At 41.4% G+C, this 26,579-nt stretch overlaps 3 protein-coding genes across 3 annotated transcripts; 1 reads left to right on the forward strand and 2 right to left on the reverse strand.

Moving 5' to 3' along the window:
- Positions 1–5,755: 5,755 nt before the first annotated feature.
- tmem44 (transmembrane protein 44) lies at positions 5,756–13,515 on the reverse strand. The gene is made up of 10 exons (XM_061078876.1): positions 13,352–13,515; positions 13,141–13,270; positions 12,648–12,738; positions 12,317–12,468; positions 12,075–12,161; positions 11,786–11,956; positions 11,128–11,289; positions 10,911–10,997; positions 10,689–10,799; positions 5,756–5,941 (listed from the first exon to the last, which is right to left on the reverse strand). The coding sequence occupies exons 1-10, from the start codon at positions 13,513–13,515 to the stop codon at positions 5,756–5,758; spliced, it is 1,341 nt and encodes a 446-aa protein (XP_060934859.1).
- A 1,396-nt stretch (positions 13,516–14,911) lies between these two features.
- lsg1 (large 60S subunit nuclear export GTPase 1) lies at positions 14,912–21,117 on the reverse strand. The gene is made up of 14 exons (XM_061077670.1): positions 20,916–21,117; positions 20,275–20,401; positions 19,893–20,013; positions 19,721–19,807; positions 19,454–19,540; positions 18,862–18,922; positions 18,465–18,641; positions 17,955–18,326; positions 17,270–17,371; positions 17,024–17,171; positions 16,770–16,889; positions 16,215–16,294; positions 15,664–15,837; positions 14,912–15,528 (listed from the first exon to the last, which is right to left on the reverse strand). Exons 1-14 carry the CDS (start codon positions 21,006–21,008, stop codon positions 15,349–15,351), a joined length of 1,929 nt encoding a protein of 642 aa, XP_060933653.1. The 5' UTR covers positions 21,009–21,117; the 3' UTR covers positions 14,912–15,348.
- A 1,247-nt stretch (positions 21,118–22,364) lies between these two features.
- Positions 22,365–24,198, forward strand: fam43a (family with sequence similarity 43 member A). The gene is made up of 2 exons (XM_061078335.1): positions 22,365–22,429; positions 22,547–24,198. The coding sequence occupies exon 2, from the start codon at positions 22,552–22,554 to the stop codon at positions 23,593–23,595; it is 1,044 nt and encodes a 347-aa protein (XP_060934318.1). The 5' UTR covers positions 22,365–22,429; positions 22,547–22,551; the 3' UTR covers positions 23,596–24,198.
- The last annotated feature ends 2,381 nt before the right edge of the window (positions 24,199–26,579 follow it).

The raw sequence follows: 26,579 nt of genomic DNA on the forward strand, positions 1-26,579 counted from the left end.
GCTGCGTGACGGCAGGAAGTAACATGTGCTGCAATCACGGGAGCGAGAACACCGCCCACGACTCCCCCGGAGAATGTGCTTCAAGGGAGGGAGGGAGGTCTCTCACCTGCCGCTAGTGGCACATGGTGGTGATACTGACCGCCATGATGGTTCTGACAGCCGGGATGGTACTGACAGATAGGAATAACATGTGTGTTGCAGCAAGTATTATAATTAAGTTCTTAAGCATTTCATTTTTAAGCTTCTCAGGACTTCTGCTCAAGTGAAGCCAAATCGTCTCAATCGCCACCTGATGGTTGACTGAGGTATAGGTCATAAACCACGCCTCCCCCATGCCAGCATATGGGATAGAGTCCAAATTAAAAAGTCTAACAGCTAATGATGACAATGTGTGTTTACTCAACTAATGTATATAAGTACAATTTCAAGGTACTTATACTTAACTTGATTATTTACTTTTTATGTTACTTTGTTTTGCTACTCATGTATTCCCTCTGCAAAAGTGAAGCCAAATCGTCTCGATCGCCACCTGGTGGTTGACTGAGGTATAGGTCATAAACCACGCCTCCCCCATGGCAGCAAATGGGATAGATTAAAAAGTCATACAGCTATTAATGACAATGTGTGTTTACTCAACTAATGTATATAAGTACAATTTCAAGGGACCTATACTTAACCTGACTCTTTACTCTTTATGCTACTTTGTTTTGCTACTCATGTATTCCCTCTGCAAAAGTGAAGCCAAATTGTCTTGATCGCCACCTGGTGGTTGGCTGAGGTACAGTGCATACACCCTGTCTCCCCCATGTTAGCAAATGATGTATAGACCAAATTAAAAAGTCTAACAGCTAATAATAATAATGTTAGCAAATGGGATATGGTCCAACTTATTGTCTGGCTGAGGTGAAGGTCATAATGTCAGCAGAGGGGGCAATTATCAAACCAAAGAGCCAGAGTTAGTCACAGTTAATTTTTCTCAAACATGGTGTCTTTCCTTTTAACAGTGGTGTATAAAGTACTTTAAAGCCATACTTGAGTAAAAGTACAGATATCTTACTTTAAAGTGACTCCGGTAAAAGTAAAAGTCACCCGTCAGAAAATGACTTGAGTAAAAGTCTTAGAGTTGCTCATATTAAATGTACTTAAGTATTAAAAGTATCTTGTGTTGAAAGGTACTTAAGTATCAAAAGTAAAAGTACAAGTACCAAAATTTAAAAAAAAAAGCTAAGTGCTTTTTATAGTAGGCCTATACAGACACAAAACAACCCAAAATTGTTCAGTTCAGGATTTATTTCAACTGACTGAAAAATTATAACAACACTATATATATAATGTATAATTTTACAAATTTTGAACCCGAGATGCTGAGGTTAAAATAGTATTGGACAAGTGCATCTGAACTTTTAGAGACAACAAAGAATCAACACAACATCAAGTGCCTTTTGATTCTACCTAAGAACACTAATAGACCTGCCACTAACAGACCAAATTAACCTTTTGTGTCTATTAGCTGTATTTTGTAGGTGGCTGAATGTTTACCTACCTGTATAACTGCCCGCCAGCTTGTCCATGCATCTACATGTAAGCCTGTTTATTTATCATTAGAATTGGCAATATATAGATATATAATATCTTTGCAAAAATTTTATTGCCATTATAGTGACTGGAAAACTGGGCCTGATTACCCAGAGTTCCATTTGGCGAGGTCCATTAAAAAACCTGAATTGTGTGCGTAAATATGCAGTAGTCCACGACACAGTGTTTGTTTTAGGTTGCGTTGGCTGTAAGTTGTTTTTGCGTTTGTTTATATAAGTGGTTGTGTGTTTTTCCATCTTGACTTGTTTTAAATCTGTTTGTTTTGTTTACGTGGACGTTTAAGACTAAGTAGACACGGCCAACCAATGATAGTCTATTTGCCAACAGTTTTTGTTTAAACCAACTACTTCCAATATTTTCTTTAAGACAAGTTAACCACTTGCTGCTTCGAGCTATGTATTTATGTGCAGATGTTGACACGAAGCAGGAAAGGGAAAACGAATGTGAATCGAAAAAGGAATACCTTCAAAAAATGATGTAAAGCCACCTAATAAAAGCCCTCAAAAAGCCAATTAATTTGCCTGAATAATAATCCTTACAATTTCAATAGGGCCTCACGTCTGTCAGTGCCTGTCAGTGCTCGGGCCCTAATAATAAAGACTTCAGGAGCGAGAGAGCGAGAGAGAGGTACGCCGTGCGTAAAGGTGCACGTTCCGCCAAACTCCGCTGCTCAAGTAACGAGCCAGTTTTGAGAATGTAATAAGTAGAAAGTACAGATATTTCTGCTCAAATGTAGCGAGTAAAAGTTAAAAGTCGTCAGGAAAATAAATACTCAAGTAAAGTACAGATATGTGAAAAATCTACTTAAGTACAGTAACAAAGTATTTCTACTTCGTTACTTCCCACTACTGCCTTTTAGATTATTCTCGTCACCCTAATGTATGTTTATTTCCCCTGTAAGTCTGGTTTTAAGTAGGTGAAATGTCATGGTGGACAGATGAGACTGATTCACAATTGGTTAAGTGTGTATATTGTTCAGCCGTTACCATTTTGCCAGCGCCTGACTCGTCTGAGTCAAAGAGGCGGACTGTGGGTAGAGCTGAAGTGTGTGTGTGTTATGTGTGTGTTCTTAACCAAAGCCATGGTGTCATTCTTCATCTTTGTGTGGCTTATAGCATCATGTTGTTGGGTGGCTTTGAGTCTCTCAGGTTTTTTGGTTTGTGGTTGCCATCGAGTATATGATTTGTGCCTCTTAGTAATGTTTCTGCATAAAGTTGGTGGTTTAGAGTCTCTTTTTGGAAAAATTGTCAGGTGAAGACTTTGGGCCACCTGATCCATTGAGCCCATGGGCATGTGTCAAGTAGACCAGTTAAGCAACTCACGAATATTTCCATTACAAAATAATATCTTACATTTATCAGACAGATGTACTTACTGAGTACTGAAAAGCAAGTAACTGGAATGGCACTCATTAGAGCACATACCTCCACCAAGACCCAGCAATACTACACACGATTGTAAAGTTCTCATAGTAGAAATACTGTATAAAAGATAAAAGGAAGTGGTCAGAGAAATTACTTGTAATAAGTCATTATTTAACAAAGAGACAAAAATCCTTGCTCCACCTCTTAATCCTTAGCCTCACAAAGGTTTAATGGTTTCTTCCCAGAACCAGGTTCCATCCCTCTCCTAGGTTTGGTGGAAATAGGTTTCGTAGTTTTAAGCATCATCCTACAAACAGAAATAGAAAAAAACACACAAACAGACACTTGATGAAAGTATAACCTCCTTGTCCCGGGGCCCACAAACAGGATATTTCCAATCATGCTAATTTCAAACCTACATACACTGTGAAACATTCATTATTTGTGCTCCGAGCTCTCTGGTGAGTTTGAACTACACACACATAAAGTTGAGGGAGTTGCAAGAGAAACATTTAATTAAAGAATAAACGAATCAAAGTACCAGAAGCTTAGATATAAAAAAATTCTTCCCAGGTGAGTAATGTTTCATAAACAGATCCACTCATTTCTCATGATACAATCAAATATATTGGGTACGTGTTAATGTTTTCACAGCCTGAGTGGTACCATTTGTGACAAGTAAACTGAGCTATGAGTCATATCACTATTCTTAAGAAATTCACAATGAACTATTGTACAATTCTTTCTTCAGTAATCATTCATTCCTGGCTTATTCAGGATTTTGTATTTCTCCTGAACATTGCCCCCCTCCCCCTCTTACAAACATGCACGGTGAACAAAATGTCCCGCGGCCTCAAATCATCCACTATCTTACATGTTCTCTGGAGTGATCACTGACGCACGGCCAAGAAAAACAGAAAGGCCCATTCCACACTGCTGCTTCAGATGTGCTAATCCTTGCTCTTGATCACTTCTGCAAACAGAATTCCACCTTTTTATGTTGGACACGCTGTTGGTTTTCCTTTCAGCTGATCTCAGAAGGGACAGAGATGAGGCCCAGAGATGGGGCAATGCTAGCTCAGCGTTTATCATAACTACAGACGACATTAATGGAGTGCAAATGCAATTTTCTTTCTTGAATTTATTGGATATATTAAGAAAAAATTGATTAAAAACCACAACTCATGTTAGGTCTATTTTCAAGAAGATTCTCTGGTTTAAGTTCCCGGGTAAACAACAGCCAGTCGGATAAACATGTTTTTTTTTTTTCAAATAACACCTGTTTGCACCAGATAAAGTTATCGCTGGTCATCAGCAACATAAGATTGACCTATAAGCAGCAAGAAGCGTAAGGCTCTTCATTGTGGGTTAATTCATCAAAAACCAGAAGGTATTACAGACTTAACTAAAAGTAGTGAATCATAAAGCATAACAAGACGCTATCAGCAGCTCTGGACAATATGGTTAAAACAATTATATCAATGTTAAAAGATTGATTTTCTCAAATCAGTAATATACCAGTATATTATACTTGAGCAGTAGCATATACCTCTACCAAGGCCCAATAGTCCCCTCAATTCAATCAAGTAGCACCAAATTGCACCCACTTGTCAGTCCCATGACAGATTATTTTCACTAAGATCCATGTATTCCCTTGGTAATCAGTGGAAATGTCAGAAAATACCCAAACAAATTTTTTTAACAAAAGGGTTCTTCTCCATTTACCAAGTTTCATGGAAATCCGTTCAGTAGTTTTCGTGTAATCCTGCTGACAAACCAACAAACACACTAACAGACAGAAAGGGGTGAAAACATTACCTTGTTGAAGTCATTTCTTCCTCTCATCCGTCCAATTACTTCAGTTGCCAAGTTTGCTAGTTCTTAATTACAGTTGTCTCAACATTATTAATTCATCGGCCACTTAAATTGGTAGAACAATAACAAATTAAGATCTTATCATCTCAGCATGGTGTTGGTGAAATTCTGTAAACAATATAATTGAATGATCTCCCAGTCCAATCCATCGAGTCGTGTTTACAGGAAAAACAAGGTGTTGAGTAACATGAGTGCGACTGCTGAAATCGGCGATCGCTTTGTTACACTTCATTAGTGGTTTTCCACTCATTTGTCTCAGAAAGACATGTCACTTGAGGAAATGTAACAGGGAGGAGGAAAACATGCCTCATAACTTAGCTCTTATCTGTGTATTGTTTGGTTTTCAGGCTTTGAGGAAGTCCCCTCAGTTAAAATGGCCTGGTTAGTAGTTCCTGCATCAACCTTTAAAGCCCCAGAGCAGCCAGATGGACAGAAGTCCGATGGATGATGGAGAGGACGGACGAGCTCGGGCCGTCTAGTCTGGCGCTTATCTGCTCTGTCGGCCCTTTTCCCAGTCCAGCCCTGATAACCCAGGTCCACTAGCAAAATACAGGATGTGACCCAATAACCTTGCAAGCCAGCGGGGGAGCAATATTGTTTTATTAGGGGAGGTCTTTTCCGTAAACCTCCTTAACAGATCCCAGTTGTCAGAGGGTTTGATGAATGCGCTCAGGACAGAGTTTCGACAGTTAATGCATTTGCTCGTCTGCTCTGAGAAACGGCCCCAACTTCTAGACAAAGCTGCACAATGCATCTATAATTAAACATCCACTGTTACCAGCCAAAAGACTCTCATGGTTATAATCTCATCCTTGAACAAAAAACAATACGTTTTGCATATTTGCTAAATGATAAAGCTGTGTCCCAAAACAAGACGGATGACAGGTCCTTTTCTTCAGATTTTATTCTTTTCTTCTTCATCACTTTGTGGATCTTACACCCTCGTCTTTACCAGACAGAGTTTTCTTTAGGAGTCCAGATATAGAACAGGTGCAGATGGTGAAGGGTTTGGGGTTTGCTGGACACTGTTGGAGGGGGAACTCATCATCCTCCTGTGGTTTTGCCATTGGTCCTCTCCACTGACCATTTGCCTCTTCAAAATCCCACTGGAAAATATGGAGATGTCAAAATATTATTTGGATAATTGCAGCAGAAGGGTAAAGAAATGTCATACCATGTTTGTATAAGGAGTCATCTTAGTAGATAGGTAGATAGATAGATAGATAGATTACTTTATTCATCCCCGAAGGGAAATTAAGTCGTCATAGCAGCCGGTATATTTGAAAACAATAAAATACAATACAATAGAATAAAGTATTGAGGTAGAAAGAATAAAAACAGAAACACAAGATAAATAGGTAGCTAAGGTGCAGTGGCAAAATGATGGTAATAGTACTGATGATATGATGGTAATGTTATTGTTAGACAGTATATAAAAATAGTGCAGTATATATAGTATATAATACAACATAATATATATTTATATATGATAGTAATTATACCAATATAATAGCAGTGTATAGTAATAATGGCAGCAACAGTATATATAATAATAGTAAATATAATAATAATATGTACACATGTATAAATATGTGTATATAGACTTATATATACAAAGAATATACAAAGAGTATGATATAATGATATGGTATATAGTAGAGGTATAAATATAAGTATTTAACTATACAATAGATAATATAATATACTATGAGCGTAAGAATATGTAGACAGTGTGCAAAAGACAATATTATTGTATAAAATTATATATAATATCAATATGGTTTATATTAACACATATCACATATATAATAATAATACTAGCATACTTACTCTACATGGTAAAAATATATTTTTTAAAAAGGTCGTTAAAAGGCATAAAAGTTTTTGGTGAATCAACACCATCTAACTCTTCTGCCTCATACTTATTTAGAATGAGACTCAGGAGAGCGTTTACCTCTGCCAAGGTCCAATAGTCGAATAGTCAATATATATCAAACACTTATAGAAATAAGTGCCCAAAAACAAAGATGCATGAATTATTCCCTGGGTAAAATCTGTGAAAAGGTCAGAAATCTCAAAATGTTAACAAGAGTGATATAAAGGTTCCTGGATCCGCCCTCTGGTCCGGATCGAGACCAAAATGTAATGAATGTTTCCCTGACCCACACAACATCCTCCCACCAAGTTTAGCATAATCTTGCTGACAAACAACCAGACAAACAGATCATTCATATTATTTTGGAAACACGAGACGATTTACTACGTGTTCTGAGGCCCTGTCCCTTGTCCTTTTCCAACACTGGTTGTCTATGTTTCAGACAAGTCTACTTTAATGACCATTGTAGTATGACCACATCAACTAAACCCAGAACATGAAAGGTTCAGCAGTGTTCACACACACAGTTAAATTCCAGGCCAGGAGCCATCACACCAGAAACTATAAACATCTCCCAGAATAGCAGAGGGTAGCACTGCCCCCCCTATAGACGGGGCAAACATCTCGCACGACTTCCTAGGCAGACAGGCCCAGCCCGGTTTTCGGTCTTTAATCAAAGATCCTTTACAGCAGAACAATTGGGCCATAAGGCAAAACTCAAACAATTCCACCCCTCACTGTACCCCCTCGGTCAACCCACCCCCCCACCTCCGTCCACCAGCCCCTGCCTCAGCCTCACCCAAACAAATAAGAACCGGCACTCAGCAGAAGCGCTCACGGAACAAATTGCACAATGGACAATTCAAGCTGCGGTGAGCCAAGTGAGCTCCTACTGCTCGGTTTAGACAGGCAGCACGCTCCAAAGCGTAGCGCGGTTTTATCATGATCAGCGATTATGAAGTTATTGTGAAAAGCAGGGGGAAAAAATTCAATTCATGTTCTATGTAAACACTTCTTCCTTGCTGACACTACTTGCATTCTACAGTTGAGGACAAACACGTTTCCACAGTTTTCACTGACACCTAGAGTTCTGTGTATTATGGATTATACATTAGACATGGAGTCAACTTCTAGGGAAACAACCCTTCTGTTAAATCACCAAGTAAACGGCTTCTGTTAATTCTAACTGCCAAGTGGAGAGAGAGTTCAGGAGGAAGCGAGTAATATATGACTTCTCCAGTTGTTAAACATTACAGATTGGAGATCTGTTCAGTACTCCTCAGCAAAGAGTATTGTCAGAAATGCACAAATTCATACTTATGTTTCACACTGATCTGAGCTGCTCCTAAAACAGTCGCAGTCCTGTTGGAGGATGACAGACGTCCACCACGGGAGATTCAAGTAAAGAGGAGTTCTGCAGACATTGTAACCCAGACATTTGAATGCTTTTCTTAGAGTCCTCTTACTCTAACTGTGCTAAAGGCATTCCCAACGATTTGCTTTTTCCTGTTAGGTCAACAGTATCAAGCTCCAATTGTTTGGGCTCACACCATTTGCCTTTGTTTCTGGTTAAATGACATCCTCCACAGCTTGGCTCTCAGCGGCAGCATACTGAGGGAGTTTCTCTTGTGGCTGTGAGCATCAGGGCCTGCATGAAAAAGTTAAAGCTTGTAATTTCACTCCGCCTGCAAACTCAAACTCTGCCTTTCAGAGCAGTGGAAGTTATATAAATGTGAACCGTCGAGGCCAATTTTGCTCTTAGGAAACTGTCCACTGTGGAGAATTTAAAATACAAGCCCTGCTTCTCTTGCTTCTCGTAAATGACATGCATACATTAAGCCATAAACCTCTGTCCACATGAGCTTATCACTCTATAGTTTGACTCATCAATGCTTTAAAAAAACATTGCTGACTGTTCTCCTCACAAGCAACTGTCTGACTTACTTCCTGTGAGCATCACGTGAAAAACAAAGCTTGGTCTCCAGCGGCAAACACACACTGTCCTCACTGGTAGTTATTCTGAGTTCAACTCTAAGAACTCGGACAGAGCAAACATTGATTCAGATAAGAAATTGCTAAAGCACTGAAACTAAAGTCTGCACCATCGTCGGCTTCACCGTTAACTAGCTGTCTCCACGTGTGTTCTCCTCATGAAGGGACAGAGCCACATCTCGCTCTGTGACACTGCCGGGCCTCAGAGTTTACTAAAGTTGACTTTAAACCCATTGAAACACATTCATGTAGCACAGCAGCACATCGGTTCAGCATGAGTGGATCTAGAGAAATATTCATGGTTTGTCAAGAGGGGGGGGACTTTAGGAGGTAGCAGAAAAATATCAATGCCCGCAATCACTCAAATATATTGATATTTGCTTGTAAAGCCCCAAAATGGAGATATTAAATCTATTTTAAAAAAAGGTAATATTTAACTGGGATACTCACATTTGGTTAACCAACACGTGTGGTCTAGATGTTCAGCTGATTAAACCGTAAAAGTCCTTTTCCCTGATGTTTATTTTGAAATGTGGTGAAATCCTCAGGTTTGAAATAAATTTAACTGCATTGCTGACATGCGTCTGCAGAATGAGTGAAAAATGGCAATTTTTGGTCAGTCAGGTTTAATGTGTCACTACCAGTGCTACCACCCTGCCACTCTCCATCTGCAGCCATATGGTGTTTTACTGGTGGAAGTTGGAAACCCTACACATGCAATTAGCAGAAGAAAAAAAAATCATCCACAGAGGATGCCTGCAGCCAGGACCCGGAGACGCTGCACAGAAAGCTGCTGGCTCCAGTAGAAACTAGAGGTGGAGAGAGTAAAATTACTCTGTTACCAACCCTGTGTCTATAATGATGGATCAAATATGTTTCTGAACCTCTGTCAATACCACATCTCTTCCCAACCTCACAAGCTTGTGAGAATGAAAGCTGTTTTCATTCCTTCACCCCACGGTTTGCTGATTGAATGCACACAAAGTTGAAAACAGCTCCTGTTGTGTGATGGGTACAACTGCGAAGTCTACAGGGAGCGTCCTTTCTTGCTGCATTCACTTGCACTCAGACATCAGAGATTTGCTGTTGTAAATTTCTGACGGCCACAGCCTTCCATTTGTATTTTTGAATTTGAATGTCCCAAAATGGGCTGACAGCATTTTAATTCCATTCCTGTCCTTCAGCTTCTCAAACATTTATTGGACAGCAGAGGAGACGACTTCCTCCTCTTCATGAACTTATAAAAATGATAACACCGGTAATATGAGGGGAGATAAAGAGGCAATAAACTGAAATGACACAGGTCTTCAGAGCAGTTCACACAAGGTGACAGAACACAAGTTATCACAGCAGGCGAACAGCTGTCACCACCTAGTGGTACACTTTGAAAAGAGCACTTCAGGACTTCTGTATCCGAGATTACTGTTAAAACCAGTTTTCAATTTCTGTTTAAGGCAAAGCGAACATTCAGGTGAAAACTTGTGGTCGGCCATAAAACGTAAAATATTACTCTAGTCTGAGGCCTTACTGGTTCATAAAAAAAGAATAAACATTAAATCAAAGGGAACTATGGGTTTTTTACAACAAGTGTCCCAGTAAGTCATGACAGTACAAGGACTGTGAAACTGAAGCAGCTGAACCTTCATTATTGCACAGCCAAACTATTTCTGCTGTAACTTACTATGTATCTATCTAAATTACCTCAGTTAAAATGCCCTATAAATACCAATATACAAAAACCCTAGATCTGCCACTGGTTTACGCATCGCCACTCTGTAAGAAAATGTAACACGGCTCCTGCACCGGTTAAACATTACCTACCTAAACACCCTGAAACAGAATCGGGTTGTATTGCTTAATGGGTTTACACATACAAGGAATCTGCAGTGGTCTGGTTGTGCAAGTATAAATATTCAAAAAAATACATAAAAAAAGGCAACAAAATAAAAAATATAAATATTAGATGTTTCATTCTTCCTGCACACCTCCAGATCTGAGCTGACTGTTGAGGAGTCAAAGGACGTATCCGACATGCGTTCCGCTCGGATCCCTTGCCCTGTCCCGTCCAGACGCTCGCCCTCTGCCTCTAAGCAAACCTGCAAACAGAAGAGTTTCCACTTACATATCACACACCAACAGCGACCACTGACAAGATTAGAAAATATGCTGATATCTTCACATGCAGAAACCACATCACTACTGTGAACAAAAGATGCTTTGATGACTTTCCCTGCAGGGTGAACACTCACGTCCATGTAACGGCCCATTTCAGACATCTTCTGGACATTTTTTGTCTTTGAAGAAAACATTGACTAGTACAAAAAGATGACAAAAGGGTTCCTGTTAAATATCATTAGCACTTTAATTATTCAGAATTACATTAAACAAAGCCAATAGCCAGCATTATATAAGAAGAAAACTTACTTCCGTTTGTGGTGATGAATTAATTTTTTGTTTTCTGTGGTTCTTCATGGCAACATTCTCCTCAGTGGAAAAGCCCGAGCCGCCTAAAAGACGCTCTGTGTCTGGAAACAAGCTTATAAGCTGCTGCATGGATCCTCTCTTGTACCAGTGGAGGATTAGAATCTGACAATGTTGGGTAAAGGGTCAACACACCACTCCCATTTGAAAATATGTACAAGTCACGCACATTTCAAGATGCTAATGTTAATTTGCTACGTCCTGCTGCACCACCCGTCACCTGAACGCTCCAGAGATCACTGTGTTGTTGTGAACGTGTCTGAGCAGGAAAGCCCCCTGCATTGTTCATATGTCAATCAATCCAATTTCATCCAATCAATTTCCAGTAAAATAACTGACCCAATAAGCGCACAAGTTCACGTCTGAAAACTGCTTAGGATGTGTTTTTTATTTCATTACATCTGTTGCTGCAACTCTTGTAATTCGAAATAACAAGCAACCAGATGGCTTTGCAAAAATGTAAAACCTTTCATTTGCTGAATATTGTGCTATAAATGCCACCAATTGCAAAGTACAGCTCTGGCTAGTGCATTGGGTTTCTCGAAGCTGAAATCCTGCACATTAAAGACTCAGTAAGAGACACTTTGTTAAACAGGGATACGAGAAGATCCAGAGTGACTCCGCATATTGCTGATAGCAGCCACGGCATGACTCTCAGGAGGAATCCCATCTGAGTGTCGTAGAGGAGGAGGACAGCAGCGTAGAGGGCACCAGCCAGGGAGCACAGCAGTCCTGAGAACACCTGGGCCTGGGTCAACATCCGTCCTCTGTACTACACGGGGGAAAGAAACGTCATTCCCTTAACACTGGGCAGGATCTAGGGAAAGCAATCCGACTATAGACATGAGTAGCTCGGATATTAAAACACTCAAGGGCAGTTTTTCACTTACGACTCTGCAGACTGGAGGGAACCTGGAGGTACAGACGATGACAAAAGAGATCAAGCCAAGTGTGTAACCCAGGATTTCAGTGTTGTCCTTTAAGAATAACCATTTAAAAATGTGTTAAAACATTATATATGAAAACGTATACATGTGTCAAAATCATTGACTAAACTGAAAGAGATGAATATGTATAAACGTGTGGCTGTTCGACCACACTGTGACTGTCCACTGAGTCGGTGAGTGGATACTTGGAGGGTGAAGTGCAGCAGTCTCCTCCTGCTGAGAAGCCCGTCTGCTGGTTTGACCGGAGACTTCAGAAAACCTCCTGCGACTACCATCAGTACGCACACCGCGAGGAGGTGCTGTCTCCTCCGCCTCCTCATGACCCTCAGCCTCCTCTCTGATGGAGGCCACAAAGAGGAGAAGGTTTGTTTGCTTATCTGCAGCATTCTCTGATAAGTCTCCTTGCTGTTCATTTGCCTAAAGGAGTTGGCCAGCTGGGTGCTAGTATTAAAACCCCTGAGAGGCCGACCTGCAATTTGTATTAAACAAATTGTTACGATACGACCCTAAGCTTACCTGTCTCTGTGTTCCAGCACAGCAACACTGGGAAGCAGGACAACATCACATTGACAGCATCCACAGCAGCTGCAAAGGCGCCCATTAGAACCTACAGGGGGCGCAGCAGACATTAATTAATAGTGCCTGCAAAAGTTGAATAAAGTACGATTAATTTCATTCTGCAGGTTTCTCTCAGTCCAGAGCGGCAGGATCCAGATCTGACAATACTCAACATCAACATCAACAACTGCTATTATTGTCACCATTATTAATACTATAAAATAATAATAATCTAAATAATGACAATTGTTATAATCATATAAACTGTATTAACACCATTACATCTATAAACATCATTCTTATCATATTCTTCTCTCTCCAGCTCCCTCTCTCTTCTGTCCCCTCTTTCCCACCCACCTCTCCTCTCTCTCCCTTGTTGGGTTTCTCTCTGATCTTTAAGGTCTCAAACTTATGTTAACAAAGAAAAGTGAACTGGATTTTCAGAAGTCACCTGAATATAAAGCTGTGTGGACAGAATGGCTCCCACGGTGCTGCACAGGTCACCCAGGAGGCAGTAGAGGGAAATGATGGTTTCTTCTGCAGGATCTCCCCCACGACATCTGCACCTCTGGTACATTAACCTTAAACAATTGAACACGGGTGTGATGCAGAACAGTTTCAGGGAGTAACCACATCAAGAGTCCGAAAGGATGAGGACTTACAGCAGACAGGACAGAAGTAAAGCGAGCGAGGACAAAGAGCTGAGAGCGAGGAGGACACAGGGTTTGTCTGAGTCAGGTGAGAAACAGGTGGAGAAAGAATCCATGCAAAAAGTGGACAGATGAGAGAAGAAAGAGTTGAATCCCGGTCCAGTGTGAACATCCATGATCAGCACGGGTCCCGTCGTGTTTGACACGCAGACATCCAGTGTCACAAGAGGAAGACAACTCACACACCAACTCACACACCTGCTGAGAGAGAGAGAGCTGAGGGGCTACAGCACCCCCTACAGGCGAGGTGCAGGACAAACAACAAAAACGTTTTTCTAAAATCAATTCAAGAAATTGAATTAATGGGAATTTTATTTATTTTTATAACAGTAACATTTTCAGAGTACAACACATTTTTATTTGTCATAATATTTTATTTCAGTTTAGAACATCTATTCACCTCTCTGTAGCGCCCACTTGTGGTCAAACTACAAAAATGCAAGCTCGAAGAAATTTGAAACTGCTTTTGATTAGGATTTAGATTAAGATACATTTATTTATCCCAAACACATGCACAGACATGCAAAAGCACACTGATGCAATTGTAGGGAAATTTAACCTCTGCTTTTAACCCATCTGGTGCAGGACACACAGAGCAGTGAGCAGCCATGTATGGCGCCCGGGGAGCAGATGTTGGGGGTGTCCCTTGCTCAGGGGCACTAGACAGGGTAGGGAGAATCCTCTTGGATTTTTGGACAGATCAATCCAGGTTCATCTTTTTGTTGTTTCTCAGTGGAGACGAACCAGAGACCTTTTCTGCCCATAGTCCAAGTTTCTGCCACTAGTCCACACTATTAGAATGTTACTGAAGAGACCTAGATGGTCCGACACTTTCCAAACTGTCCCCTAGAAATGTACAAATAAATCTGCAGATTCAATAACAAAAATGAAATCATCTTTGTCTCTGAAAGCCAAAAGGAAGAGAAAACTTTAAACGGGGTTCGGCTTGACCGTCCAACATCAGCATGATAACTAATGTAGTAGGTGAGAGGACATTGGTTTGATCCAGGAACCACTGTGTTTATATTCATGGATGAAGACGCGTTGTGTAAGGGGAAGGGAGCGTTGTCTTTATAATTCTACATTTGACAACATGTAGAACAGGGATTCGACTTCCAAGCCCCCGAGCTTCATTCTCTGTGGTAATTCAAAACCACTATTGATGTAATGTCCCCTCCGGCCACTGAACATTTTGGCGCTGTTTCCTCTTCAACTCCGTCTCTCTTCCTCGAATTTTCCTTCAACTTCAGTGACTAAAGAACAAACTACAGCAGCTATTAACAACTAATTTACACACGTGAGTTGTTTTATCCAACAAAGGTGAGACACCGTTTGACCAGAGACCAGATAAATGATCGGCAGATGTGTGTGCTTGTGTCAGTGTCTTATCTTTTATATTGAATGACATAAGGCCTAATTCCATAATTTATATTTGTAAATGCAAAGTAACTTTTCTTTCCACTTTGTGAAGCACCAATCAACAACCGCGTAGAAATGGAAGCAGCAACACAATAGCGTGAAAACATTGATTTTATTCTATGATCCAGCTTCTTTACATTTGTCAATCACAACATGTGGTTAAAAGATGTATCCAACATACAGTCAATTCATAAAGACTTGAAAATGTCTTTATTTTTAACTAATTTCACACGATTTCCAAACACTGTGGTGAGCTCTGTTGTTCAACTGGTGATCCAGATGATGGAATGCACTGCACCAAAACAATCCTAACAAACACAACAGTCCTTGACAGATTATGCTCCTCTTTAGTTTATATCACAACAGCCTGACCTTTCCATTCTCACAGGATTAAGTGGCCAAAGTGTAAATCTTAACAAATACTGCTCAATTCCCTTGGAATCACATGTGAATTGTACATTGGATTATTTCTCCCCCATTCTTGCTTAAAAAGGATCTGCAAGTGAAAATGCTCATTTTCTAGATCACCGTCAGGCGTCCAGATGGCCTGTGAGCCGGCGTACTTTCTCCTTCTTGTTCTTGTTACCGTGCTTTTTCCAGGGTTTGCCAACCGGCACCTCTGATTCGGTTTTACTTCGGCTGACAGGTCCACTGCCTGGTTTGTAGCCCATGACTGACTGAACGCCCTTGGTGAGAGCCCGCACGTTGTCCTAAAGACAGAAGACACGTCAACGCTCAAACTCTGAATTATAAAATGAAAAGACTCTCTTTTTTAATTATTAATAATAAATTACAACCACTCATTAATTGTTCATACTAGTAAGAGGACAGCAGATGTACTGTACCTGATTGAAGAAGTTCTTGTCAACCGAATTTTCTATTCTCTTGATCTTGTGATGTTTGTGTGTTGACGTGGAAAAGTCACATTCTTCTAAAGCTGTATTCTGGAACTTGTCGTGCTGTGGCTGGAAGTCTTTAGGATTTATATGTGGAGGAGGATGGCAGTACAGAAGCTTTCCCTGCAGAGTGTAAGGGAGAGCATGTTACAAAGGCAATGCTCCACACAAGATGTACATATTCGAAATGACTGCTTGGATGGTAAAGCCATATGTGGCCATCTATATTTCTCTTTCTCTGTGGACAATTACTTTTGTTCCCCACTGAGTTTTATACATACAGCAGGACAGGATATACACTTTGTGCATTTAAAGCAGCAGCTTAATATATATAGAGACATTTTGCATCCAGTAGTTTAAAATACATTCATTCAATTGGATAAATGTTCATGTTTGATTTTACTAGCGAGACAGGCTCTATATTGACGTTAAAAAGGTCCCTTATTTTCTTAACCCACCATAAACTGAGACTTCAATCTGGATGATGGTCTGGTACTTACGTTGACAAAATCCTTCAGGATGTAGCGGGACGATCTGGGCTGATCAGGCTGGCCATGGGCCGTCATGAAACCTCTCATGTCTGGAAAAAGATAAACAAAGAATAACAAACTTTATCTAGGTCTTATCTAAAAACATCATGGTTTTCCAAATACAGAAAAAGTCGATAAAATGTAATTTCGGTCAGTATCGATACTCATCACGATAAATGTCTAAATCAATGTTTTTTTCAGGTTTTAAAAAAAAAAAAATGTTGGGTCCTGAATGGAAGTTGAAGAAACATGACTGTAATCTTTTTAACTCTTCTTAATGGCCAGAAAATGGCAAACACAAGCTAAAAACTCTGAGGTAGAACATTAATACAATTTAAAACAATTCTATGAGTCAAACCTCTAACTATGCCTGTGCAATGCATGGGTATTATACCAGCATATGTTGAGCTTTTCTTATACTGCTGCTGGAAATAATTATTGTTATCATTTTAATTGTTAAGCCTTCTCCGTCAGTTACATGCCGACAAGTAAATGTTTTGGTCTGGTAATTGATGTCTGTCTCACATCCATAAGCCATCAGCAGCTCTTCAGAGGACGAGTTCCTGTCCGGATCTTCATCTTCTCGTGGTCGGATTATGTTGAAGCCATAGGTGCCTTCCAGCACATGCCGAGGGACTGACTGACATATGTATCGAATCTGTTAAGGACTTTTATTTAACATGACAGTGTATTTAAAGTTAATCAACACCTCTTTTCTTACAGGGAAAAAAAAAGCTGCCGTCGAATTCTGCAGGTGCTGTGCCGAAAGCATTGAAAGGATATAAGAGAGACGGCAGGTACGTGGTCTCTCATCTGATCGATGGACAGGATCCCAGAGCAGATCATCTCAGCTTTGGTAGAGACAAAGGAGGGCATGACCAGACCTGGGCAGTCACAGAGGCACAGGCCAGGCTCCACAAACAGGGTCTGAAATATATGTTAAAAAAAGGAAAAACCTCAGGCTTTCTGATGTTGATGTTACACATGATCTGATTTCATATGGTGTGGGTGAAGTAGTTCCTCACCTGAAAGTGCTTTGTGTGTCCAGGAGTAGCAGAAACCGACACCTTCTTGTTCCTAAAAATTGTGTTGATGGTGGAACTCTTTCCCACATTAGGATAGCCAACCTGTCAGATTCAGACATGACGAGAAACCATTATTCACATCATTTTGTGATTAGGGTCTTTAAGCAATCCACCTGCCCCTAATAACGGTGATCAATGCTATGTCTGCAAACCAGTAGAATGATTGTCCACTGGATGGCTGTGCTGTCTGGACCAATAAATAATATCTGTCTCGATCATGGGTCTTGACTAAATTAGAACAATCTATTAAACCTGAGTTAGCAGAGAAAGTAAACTCTGTTCGGCAGCGTTCCACAGGTAAATCTATTCAACCACCTTAAAAGAAAGAACCTAAAGTAAAAAGCTGCCTCTTTCCCCCTTGTGCGTCTCACAAAGTCCCGAATCATAAACAGTTATCGGGGACCAAGTCCCGAAGCGTTTAATCAATGGAAATAGGAGACTGAGGCGAACACAATTAAAACATTACCAGTCAAAATTGAGGGTAGAAAGATATGATATGATCACCAAATTATGACAAATCATCTTCCAGTATTAGTTATTTTGTCATTATTTTTCCGGTGAAAAAAAACACATCAACGTTCCTATAGATGACTACAAATGTACCAGAGCAAGAACTTTTACCCACCAGTCCCACGGTCAGTTCTCCTTCTTTCAACCTGGGCCCGTTGTGAACAGCCTTAAATATCTCCAGCAGCTCATCTTTATGCAGGAGGCGGCTGGAATTGTGGAATGAGGACTCACTGGATGAACCGCCAGCCCTCTCGTCGTCTTCATACCCGTCTTCTGAGCAGGTGAACCACTCCTCATCAGCCACGGTTATCTTTTCCTGCTCCTCATCCTCTGAACTACTCTCATCTCCCTCCTCCTCAGTCTTCACTTTCTCCTTTCCATCCGCTCCTTTTTGGCTCAAGACTTCATTGTCCGGCTTGCTGTCCTCTTCCTCGTCACTCTCTCCACACTCCGGCTCCTCCACTTCCATGCTCTCTGCTGCCAAACCCTGTGAAAAGAGAAGTTGGACACATGCATTTGGGGTTAACGTCGGCTATAAATGTCTAAAACATTTGAAATTTCATAAATTCACTGTAAATGTATTTACACACTCAGAGAGCAGCTCATTGAATCTCCATCCCATTACCTTCTCCTCTGCATCCAGCCTGTTGCTCTCAGCCAGGGCCGACCAGAAAACGGCCCTCATCCCGTCTTTCTCAAAGTGTTTGGCCCACGCTCGCCTCTGCTCCCTGGTCAGCAGATCGGCCTTGTTCACAAGCAGCATGTTCACCTTATCCCCGGACACTTCCTTTACATATAACTCCTACAAGCACAACAAGAAAGAAGTACAATCAATCGAGAGAATAGTGATGTGTTGAGTTCACTAAAGTGTAGTATTTTGAATTTGGGGATTTTCTTGGATTATGTTATTTAAATTAAACAACGGCCACCGATAATAAATAATGTGACACACAAAAGGTAAATGAAGTAATCCTTTCAAACTCCTTTCATAAATAAACATTTCCTTAAAGATATGTTCTTACCAGGTCAGGACATCTGAACAGCAGGGGATTTCTGGCGTCAACAATTTGAACGACAACATCACTAAAGGAAACCAAAACAAAAGTTTGCTTTGAGTGTCACATGAAATGAAGATATTCCTCATTGGTGCTGCAGGGATGATGTATTTCTGTAGGGCAAGAAACAGCTAATGGGAGCTTTCCATTTTTTTCTTCCTAAATACAATTCCATATGGAAAGCCAAGCTAATGTTAGACTATAAATGATCTAGAGATCACAGTTTTATGACTTCAACATCACCACCATTAAGATTAAAACCTCTAATTTGATTTGGCTTTTTAAAAAGTTAGTAATATTTTGGAATGACATGAGTATAGAAACAAAAGAGGCTGTAAATGAAGTCTAACGTTTGGAGTGATTTTCATATTTGGTGCGTTACATGTCCCCAATAAACTCTGCAGTCTCTTTAGCCACTTGTTTGCAACCACCATTTTAAAAACATGTAAATACTAAACAAGCATGAATGGGGAATAAACTGATGCTTTAGGACTCATTCCTGCAGCGCTCCATTGAGAACAGGGTTAAACCAGCAGCTGTACAGAGATTTGGTTTGTACCTCCTCTCGATCACTCTCCACAGCTGTCTCCAGAACTGCAGATTCCTCTCAAATGGTGTGAGAAATAGCTTCTGCTCTTCTTCCAGACTTTTAAAGAAACAAAGATATGTTCTTACATTATTAACACTAATAACCCAACACAAATATGTCATATATCTAAAAATGTAGAAATGTTTTACAGTGTGATTTTTTTAAACTTTTTTACTAAAAATACAAACTGGATACATTACTAATTGATAAAAGCAAAGAGGACAGAAATATACGCACGCTGCAAGCTCTCGTCTCCACTCCAAGAAGCTTTCTTTCTCTGCCGTCTGAAGTTCAACTGCGCTGGTGCTTTCATCCCAGTGGGGGCTTAAAACAATCAAGAGACATTTCAACTATTAAAACACAGAATACACTTAAATGTTATCACGCAACCAAGATCTCCTGTGTCTACCGTCGGGGAATTCTGAGGAAATGCTTGTTGTCTTCATGCAGCTTCTTCAGATTGGTTTTCTCCTCAGCTGTTAACAGACCGGCTCTGGCCGCCGCTGGCACAAAGTGGATGTTGAGTTTCTCTAAGAAAACAAAGCAAGAATAAGGAATCGGAATGAAAGGATAAAGGTGCAGTGAGAACCTTTATTTGGTTTGAGAGACAGCGATTTATAGAACATCTGGAATCACTTTGACAGGATTTTAACATACATGAGTACATGTAGAAGTACACCTCTAAATGCTTGAGAGTGAAACTTATTCCCAATCTTTGGACAGAGCATGTACAACCATGTTTACATTTTTAAAACCCAAGAACTAGAATAGTTAAGCTAGGTACCACAAACCTGCAACAAACTCAGTTCCGGCCATTTCTGCGGTGGCAAGGAAGTCATCCATGGAGCTCTGCTCTGTCACCGACTGCAGGTTCAGCCGCCCCCAGTCGTAGCCATCGTTCAGCTCACTGGTGTGGCGCTGGAAACGTAAAGGTGAAAAGGGAGTGAGATAAAATCACAATCAATTCACACTGCAACTCTAAGCTCTGGCAGGTTGGATTCCCATGACTGCATCAAAACCATGAACTGTATATACACATGTAATCAAAACACAACGCTAATCTGTCTCAATAACCTGGGAAACCTATTTGTTAAGAGGAGATATCAGTTTATTAGCTTCACCTTCTTCTGTAAATTTACATTTTTTTATGGGAATGTGGTCACAGCTGAAGCGACGCCTACGTACAGTGAAGGAGCAAAGTGTCCAGGATCATAACTGCAGCATTAATGATATGATGAACTCTTGGCGACATCACGACCACACATTATCATATATTATTAGTTTCAGACATGTTGACATTAATAGTTTCAGAAATGTTCACATTATTAGTTTCAGACATGTTTACATTATTAGTGTCAGACATGTTGACATTATTAGTTTCAGACATGTTAGTGTCCGACACGTTGTACAGAAGCTAGCGGTGGTAGCTCACCCAGCAGTCACCCCTCTTCTTTCCTTTGCCCGCCTGGAGCCTCTCTTTGATCAGGGACTTGCCCACTCCTCCTCCTGGCTTATTCTTGCCCATAACAACTCCTGATGTGCACACTACACACACACGCTCAAATTAAACTGATCCGTTAGAGAACAACTTCAGGATCCGTCGCTAACCACTGCTCCTCATGTGCCCAGCGTTGTTGTCGTAAGGAACCGGAAGTGGACCAAACCATTTGGAAGACAGATATCCGGACGAGTCTGTTTCAATAAACGCGAAATGAATATAAGTATTCAATGAGTAGTGCTTCACATTAAATATCGCAGTTATTACACCAAACAAACTCACGAAATTGGGCTTTTTAACCACCAATAGCAACGTTAATTGTGGTACAACCCGCTCATTTGTCCAGTTCTTAAATGTGTCCTGAAGAAAATAGGACCGTGTCAATCTTCTGTTCCTCCTTCCTCGCAACAGCCGGGTTACAGCAACATGAATGTAATTTATTGAATTAATAAAATAGAAAATAATTTAATAGTAGCAAATAAAACTTTAATGTTTCGAAAAGCTGCAAACAAAATAATAAAAACAGTGTTCACACTCACACGCACACACACAGGTTTAACACACGCACTTCTTTTGTGAACCAGTAGATGGCAGTGTAAAACCACGTTATTAACCAGAGTGACTCCTGTCAGCTGCTTCCTAGAAAGATATAGATATATATAGATAAAAGATAGATAGATGGCTACATAGATAATAAATAGGTAGATAGATAGATAGTTAGATAGATAGATAGATAGATAGATAGATAGATAGATAGATAGATAGATAGATAGATAGATAGATAGATAGATAGATAGATAGATAGATAGATAGATAGATAGATAGATAGATAGATAGATAGATAGATAGATAGATAGATAGATAGATAGATAGATAGATAGATAGATAGATAGAATGGAAATATAAAAGATGTCAACAGACTAAATAAAGTAAAATAAAAAATGACAGATTATGAAATAATATACACCTTTCATGAACTTATTTTATTTGTGTTCACTTGATATCTTAGAATATAATTATGAATGTCATGTGTTATTTCATACACAAAATGACTAAAAATACTATTATATAATAAATTTCCTTTTATAACAACATTAAAATTGTAACAACAATGTCATTCTTGCGGGTCATTGTTACACCTAAATACTCATTGCAGCGTTTATACCTGGAGTCATTTTTAATAAAAAAATAACTCATCCAAACTGAACAGTTCCTGCAGCCTTTCGAAAACAGCGAACACATGTGAGAGTTTTCAATCAATGAGCATTTCAAACACGCCTCTGTCGACACTTGGTTCCCTCCACCCCTGCAGCGGCGCAGAAATGGTTTGTCCCTGTATATACCCCCTACAGCTCCTCGGTCTGCATCAGTCACTTCACTGCTCTACGATGAGATAGGACCTGGAGCCACACTATGGACAGGAGCACTTTACGCACTGGACACATGACGTACGGTGCTCCGCGCTCAGCTCTTGCAGAATATCTCCTATGACGTGACAGGCAGCGAAACACCTGTAGGATCGAGACGTATAGAATAATCAAAAGTTTACTCTCTTTCTCTCAAAGCTAAAATGCTGCCGTGGAAGAAGAACAAGTTCGACCTGATCGAGGAAGACAAGCAGTCCAAGCAGAAGGGCTATGCGGTGAGTCTCCACTACTCCGCGCTCACCTCCTTCGCCAAGTCCTGCCCCGAGAGCGCGCTCAGCCGGGTGGGCAGCATGTTCAAGACCAAGAGGAAAAAGGTGAAGATCACCAGCGAGGACCCCACGTACACGGTGCTCTACCTGGGCAACGCCACCACCATCCAGTCCAAGGGGGACGGCTGCACGGACGTGGCGGTGAGCAAGATCTGGGGCAAGAGCGAGATGGGCAAGAACGGCACCAAGATGCGCCTGACCATCAGCTCGCAGGGCATCCGCATGGTGCATGTGGACGACAAGGCCAAGCGGCCGGGACACCTGTACCTGCTGCACCGGGTCACCTACTGCGTGGCGGACCCGAGGCTGCCCAAGGTGTTCGCCTGGATCTACCGGCATGAGATGAAGCACAAGGCGGTGATGCTGCGCTGCCACGCCGTGCTGGTGTCCAAGCCGGAGAAGGCGAAGGCCATGGCGCTGCTGCTGTACCAGACCTCGGCCACGGCCCTGGCCGAGTTCAAGAGGCTGAAGCGGAGAGACGACGCCCGGCACCAGCAGCAGCAGCTGATCGGGGAGCAGACCATCCCGCTGGTGCCCCTCCGGAAGCTGCTGAACGGACAGTGTTACTACAAGCCCCCCGTGGAGCGCAGCCGGAGCGCGCCCAAGCTGGGCTCCATCACCGAGGACCTGGTCGGGGAGCAGGAGGAGGAGAAGGCGATGCACTTTGAGTGCGAGGACGTTCTGGACACGGACGAGGATTCTGTTCCCAACGGGAAACAGGAGTTGACTCAGATTATTAATGACCTGGGGGAGATGAGCATAGGGAACGACGTGCAGACCCTGCAGGCTGACCTGCGGGTCACCAGGCTCCTGTCCGGGGAGAGCACGGGGAGCGAGTCCTCCATAGAGAGCAACCAGGACCCCCCTCCGCTCCTCTGCAACGGGTTCGGGGAGGTGAAGGTGCAGGAAGTGGCCTGAATGTTCTCCGGTTGTTCTGTGCGCCTCTGATTGTTTTGATGAGCCACGATGTCTCCTTTGTAAAGAGACATCTCCTCCATCGCAGTGTGTGGGGAGAGTTCGTCTGATCTGTGCCTCCGCGACTCACTGAGAGGGTCCACAGAAGATCCTCTCAGGTTCCGGGACAATTCACACGGACACACAAGTTTGAGATCGTGTGACCACAGGACAAAGTGGAAAAACAAGTGCATTCCCGGCGAAATCCCAGCACGCCTCGGGGCGCAGGCACTAATTCCGTCTCTTTTTATTTAAGAGGATTTGTTGTAGCTTCAAACTTGTTTACTTACCGGGTTTTCTCTCTCGTGAAAAAGGCATTTTTCTGTTGAGCAATGCTCATAATGATCCAAACAACATTCCGGTTTAAAGCACGTTTTCCCTCAGTGGTTCTGAACAGGCATCCTTAATTTCCCTGTAACAGCCTGCTCATTATTTTACTTTGCACTGTTGTGGAATTAATTCAAGTATTATGTTGACTACATGTAAATATGTTTGTTGTCGGAAACATAAGTGTCATATCTTTGCTGTGCAAAAGAAAAAAACACCTGTATGTATTATGATGTAAAGTAAGATGTTTTAAGTATAAATATGTTATTTTTTAAAAGAATAAAATGTGGTTTGTTATGTGAACCTCATAGAATTATAAATAAAAAAAAGAAAATGATTTCAAAAACGTTGAAGTTTTATATCGATGTGAGTTGGAAAACAAGTGGGCCATGTTTCCCTCCAGTGCTCTTTAATATGAGAGGGGATTTAGAGAGTCTGAGATCGAGGTCAGATTTCTGCTGTTGAACACAAGTCACCGGAGCTGGAAACACAAAGACGCTGCGTATCTCAGCTTTCTAGTATTAATATTATATCTAGGACGTCTGTTTTTCTGTTAATATTTTTTTGATTCAATATTCTCAGCTGGATTTATACACTTTCTTTTTTACAGATGTGCTTTCAGGGAACAGGCTGTAAAAGTTATTCAGTTAAGGTACTGAAGGCCCATTCATTGAGACTGGCCTCGGGGAAGCCAGGCCACAGGCGGACGTCACCATGAGCACAAGCCTTTAGAACATTACATGGATCCTTTAATGACAAGGCAGCAGGCACATCAGATGCTCTGAAACAACACAATCAGTTACTTATCTGCTATCCTTCCTCCTTTGGTTGGACATTTCAGAGAATACACAAGATCCAGCAGGTAAAAATTCCTCCACGTGAAATCCGAAAATAATGCACAAGTGATGATGGATGTCAGCTCAACTTCATCAAGATGTCAGCTTTTAAGTGGCAGAGCAACTAATAACAGATTAAATTAGTTTGTGTTGAAAGGCGTGACATCACACATGGTCTTTGCAAGGATGTGACCTATCAGCAGTGTTACAAGCTCTGCTGCTGCGGATCTAAAAGTGGAAGACCTTTCTCTTTCACTTTCGCACACAGCCGCAGGCCTGCACACAAACCAGGCTGTGCTTACAAGTCATTTGGCTGAGACGAATATAACAGTATTATCTCAAACACGCAAATATTGATGTTTGTGTCGGGGCTGCACCTCCAGAGTCCAGTTGGAACCATGCAGAGATGCTCTGCCTCACTTAATCCACTGGTGCTGCCCACTAACAGGGCTGAGTAAAGCCAGAGGAGGGAGGAAACAGGCTCTCTGTTGCCCAGAGGAGGTGAATATGGGGATTGTTATGTGGACAAACTGTGTTTCACCAGCTGGCACAAAACCGTTTGCCACGCTGAGGTATTCACTAAAAACAAAAAACATTCCCGCCATGGATTTAGAACGAAAATCCACAGTGAAGGGGGGTCAGTGTATTTCAGCCAGCGGTGGGTGAATCCCATCAAAAGCTTCCCAGTGGCTCATTATGAGCTGATGTGCCTTCGGGGGAGACACACACTCGCACACGCACACACACGCACACAAACTCATAGCTTTCACCAAACACACAGTCATATCTCCATGACTTCAGAGGACATTACATTGATTTACATTTATTTCATTGAGACTTATTCCTAAGCATTAACCATATTACTACTTGCCAAACCCTAACCTAAACTTAACCTTAAACTACATCTAAATTAAAGTAACCATAGCCTTAACCTTAATCTTAATCAAACCTAACTTTAACTTGCCCCCATAAGGAAGACAAGTCCCCACAATGTGACAATGTAAACAGATTTAGGTCCACACAACATGAGTACACACACACACACACACACACACACACACACACACACACACACACACACACAAACACACACACACACACACACACACACACACACACACAGACTGAAACACCAGCCGAGCACAGAAACCCACTCAGTGAGCTTCAGTTCCTCATGTGGTCTGTTGCCCTGTCTACACCAGCTGCAGCTCCAGGGAGGTCACGCTTATTACACAAAGACAGCATGACATCATCAGCATATGCCTTTCTTAATGTAATTAGTGGACGGCCAGGACTCATAAACATAAAGACGTAGCAACAGGCCATTAAACTGCTGCTCCCGCTTTGTGCAGCTGCTTGACGCATCTACTGCTCCGTGTTTCTCTCTGACCTACATTTTCATACAGGCTCTCTGGGGTGCCCCACCTCTGCACAAGCAATGGAGGTCTTGCAGTCTCCCAGTGTAGCCTGGAAATCAGCCACATGTGCAGATAGCTCATTCTTAGAATTAAAGTGTCTGAAAGTGTTTGCTGACAAGTGTTTCTAGAACGTGTCACACCCTGCCAAGGGAGTGAGCAGAGATCCTGACTGATAAGAGAGAAGTAAAAACAAAAGGGGGGCTGTGGGTTTTCCACGTCACATTCACTTTTCCCTTGAACACTCAGGTGTTTATCGACCGCCTGTCAGATGTGTGTGAGTCACAGGGAAAGAGGCTACACATCCAACTGTCAATCACAGAAGCCTTTTTGCTTTTGCATTTTATTCTTTCATCCTTTCTTGAAAATG

The sequence above is a fragment of the Limanda limanda genome, chromosome 9, assembly GCF_963576545.1.
Source record: "Limanda limanda chromosome 9, fLimLim1.1, whole genome shotgun sequence".
NCBI classification, from domain to species: Eukaryota; Metazoa; Chordata; class Actinopteri; order Pleuronectiformes; family Pleuronectidae; genus Limanda; species Limanda limanda.

Excerpts from the sequence above, each read along its gene's own strand:
- lsg1 (XM_061077670.1), bottom strand. The coding sequence starts at position 21,008 with ATGGGCAAGAATAAGCCAGGAGGAGGAGTGGGCAAGTCCCTGATCAAA. Across the intron at positions 19,808-19,892 it reads TTCCTCAGAATTCCCCGACG|CCCCCACTGGGATGAAAGCA; the intron begins GTAGACACAGGA and ends GATTGTTTTAAG. Across the intron at positions 18,642-18,861 it reads TGTTCAGATGTCCTGACCTG|GAGTTATATGTAAAGGAAGT; the intron begins GTAAGAACATAT and ends TTGTGCTTGTAG.
- tmem44 (XM_061078876.1), bottom strand. The coding sequence starts at position 13,515 with ATGGATGTTCACACTGGACCGGGATTCAACTCTTTCTTCTCTCATCTG. Across the intron at positions 11,957-12,074 it reads TCCCTCCAGTCTGCAGAGTC|TACAGAGGACGGATGTTGAC; the intron begins GTAAGTGAAAAA and ends TCCCCCGTGTAG. Across the intron at positions 11,290-11,785 it reads GAGTCACTCTGGATCTTCTC|ATTCTAATCCTCCACTGGTA; the intron begins GTATCCCTGTTT and ends CAACATTGTCAG.
- fam43a (XM_061078335.1), top strand. The coding sequence starts at position 22,552 with ATGCTGCCGTGGAAGAAGAACAAGTTCGACCTGATCGAGGAAGACAAG.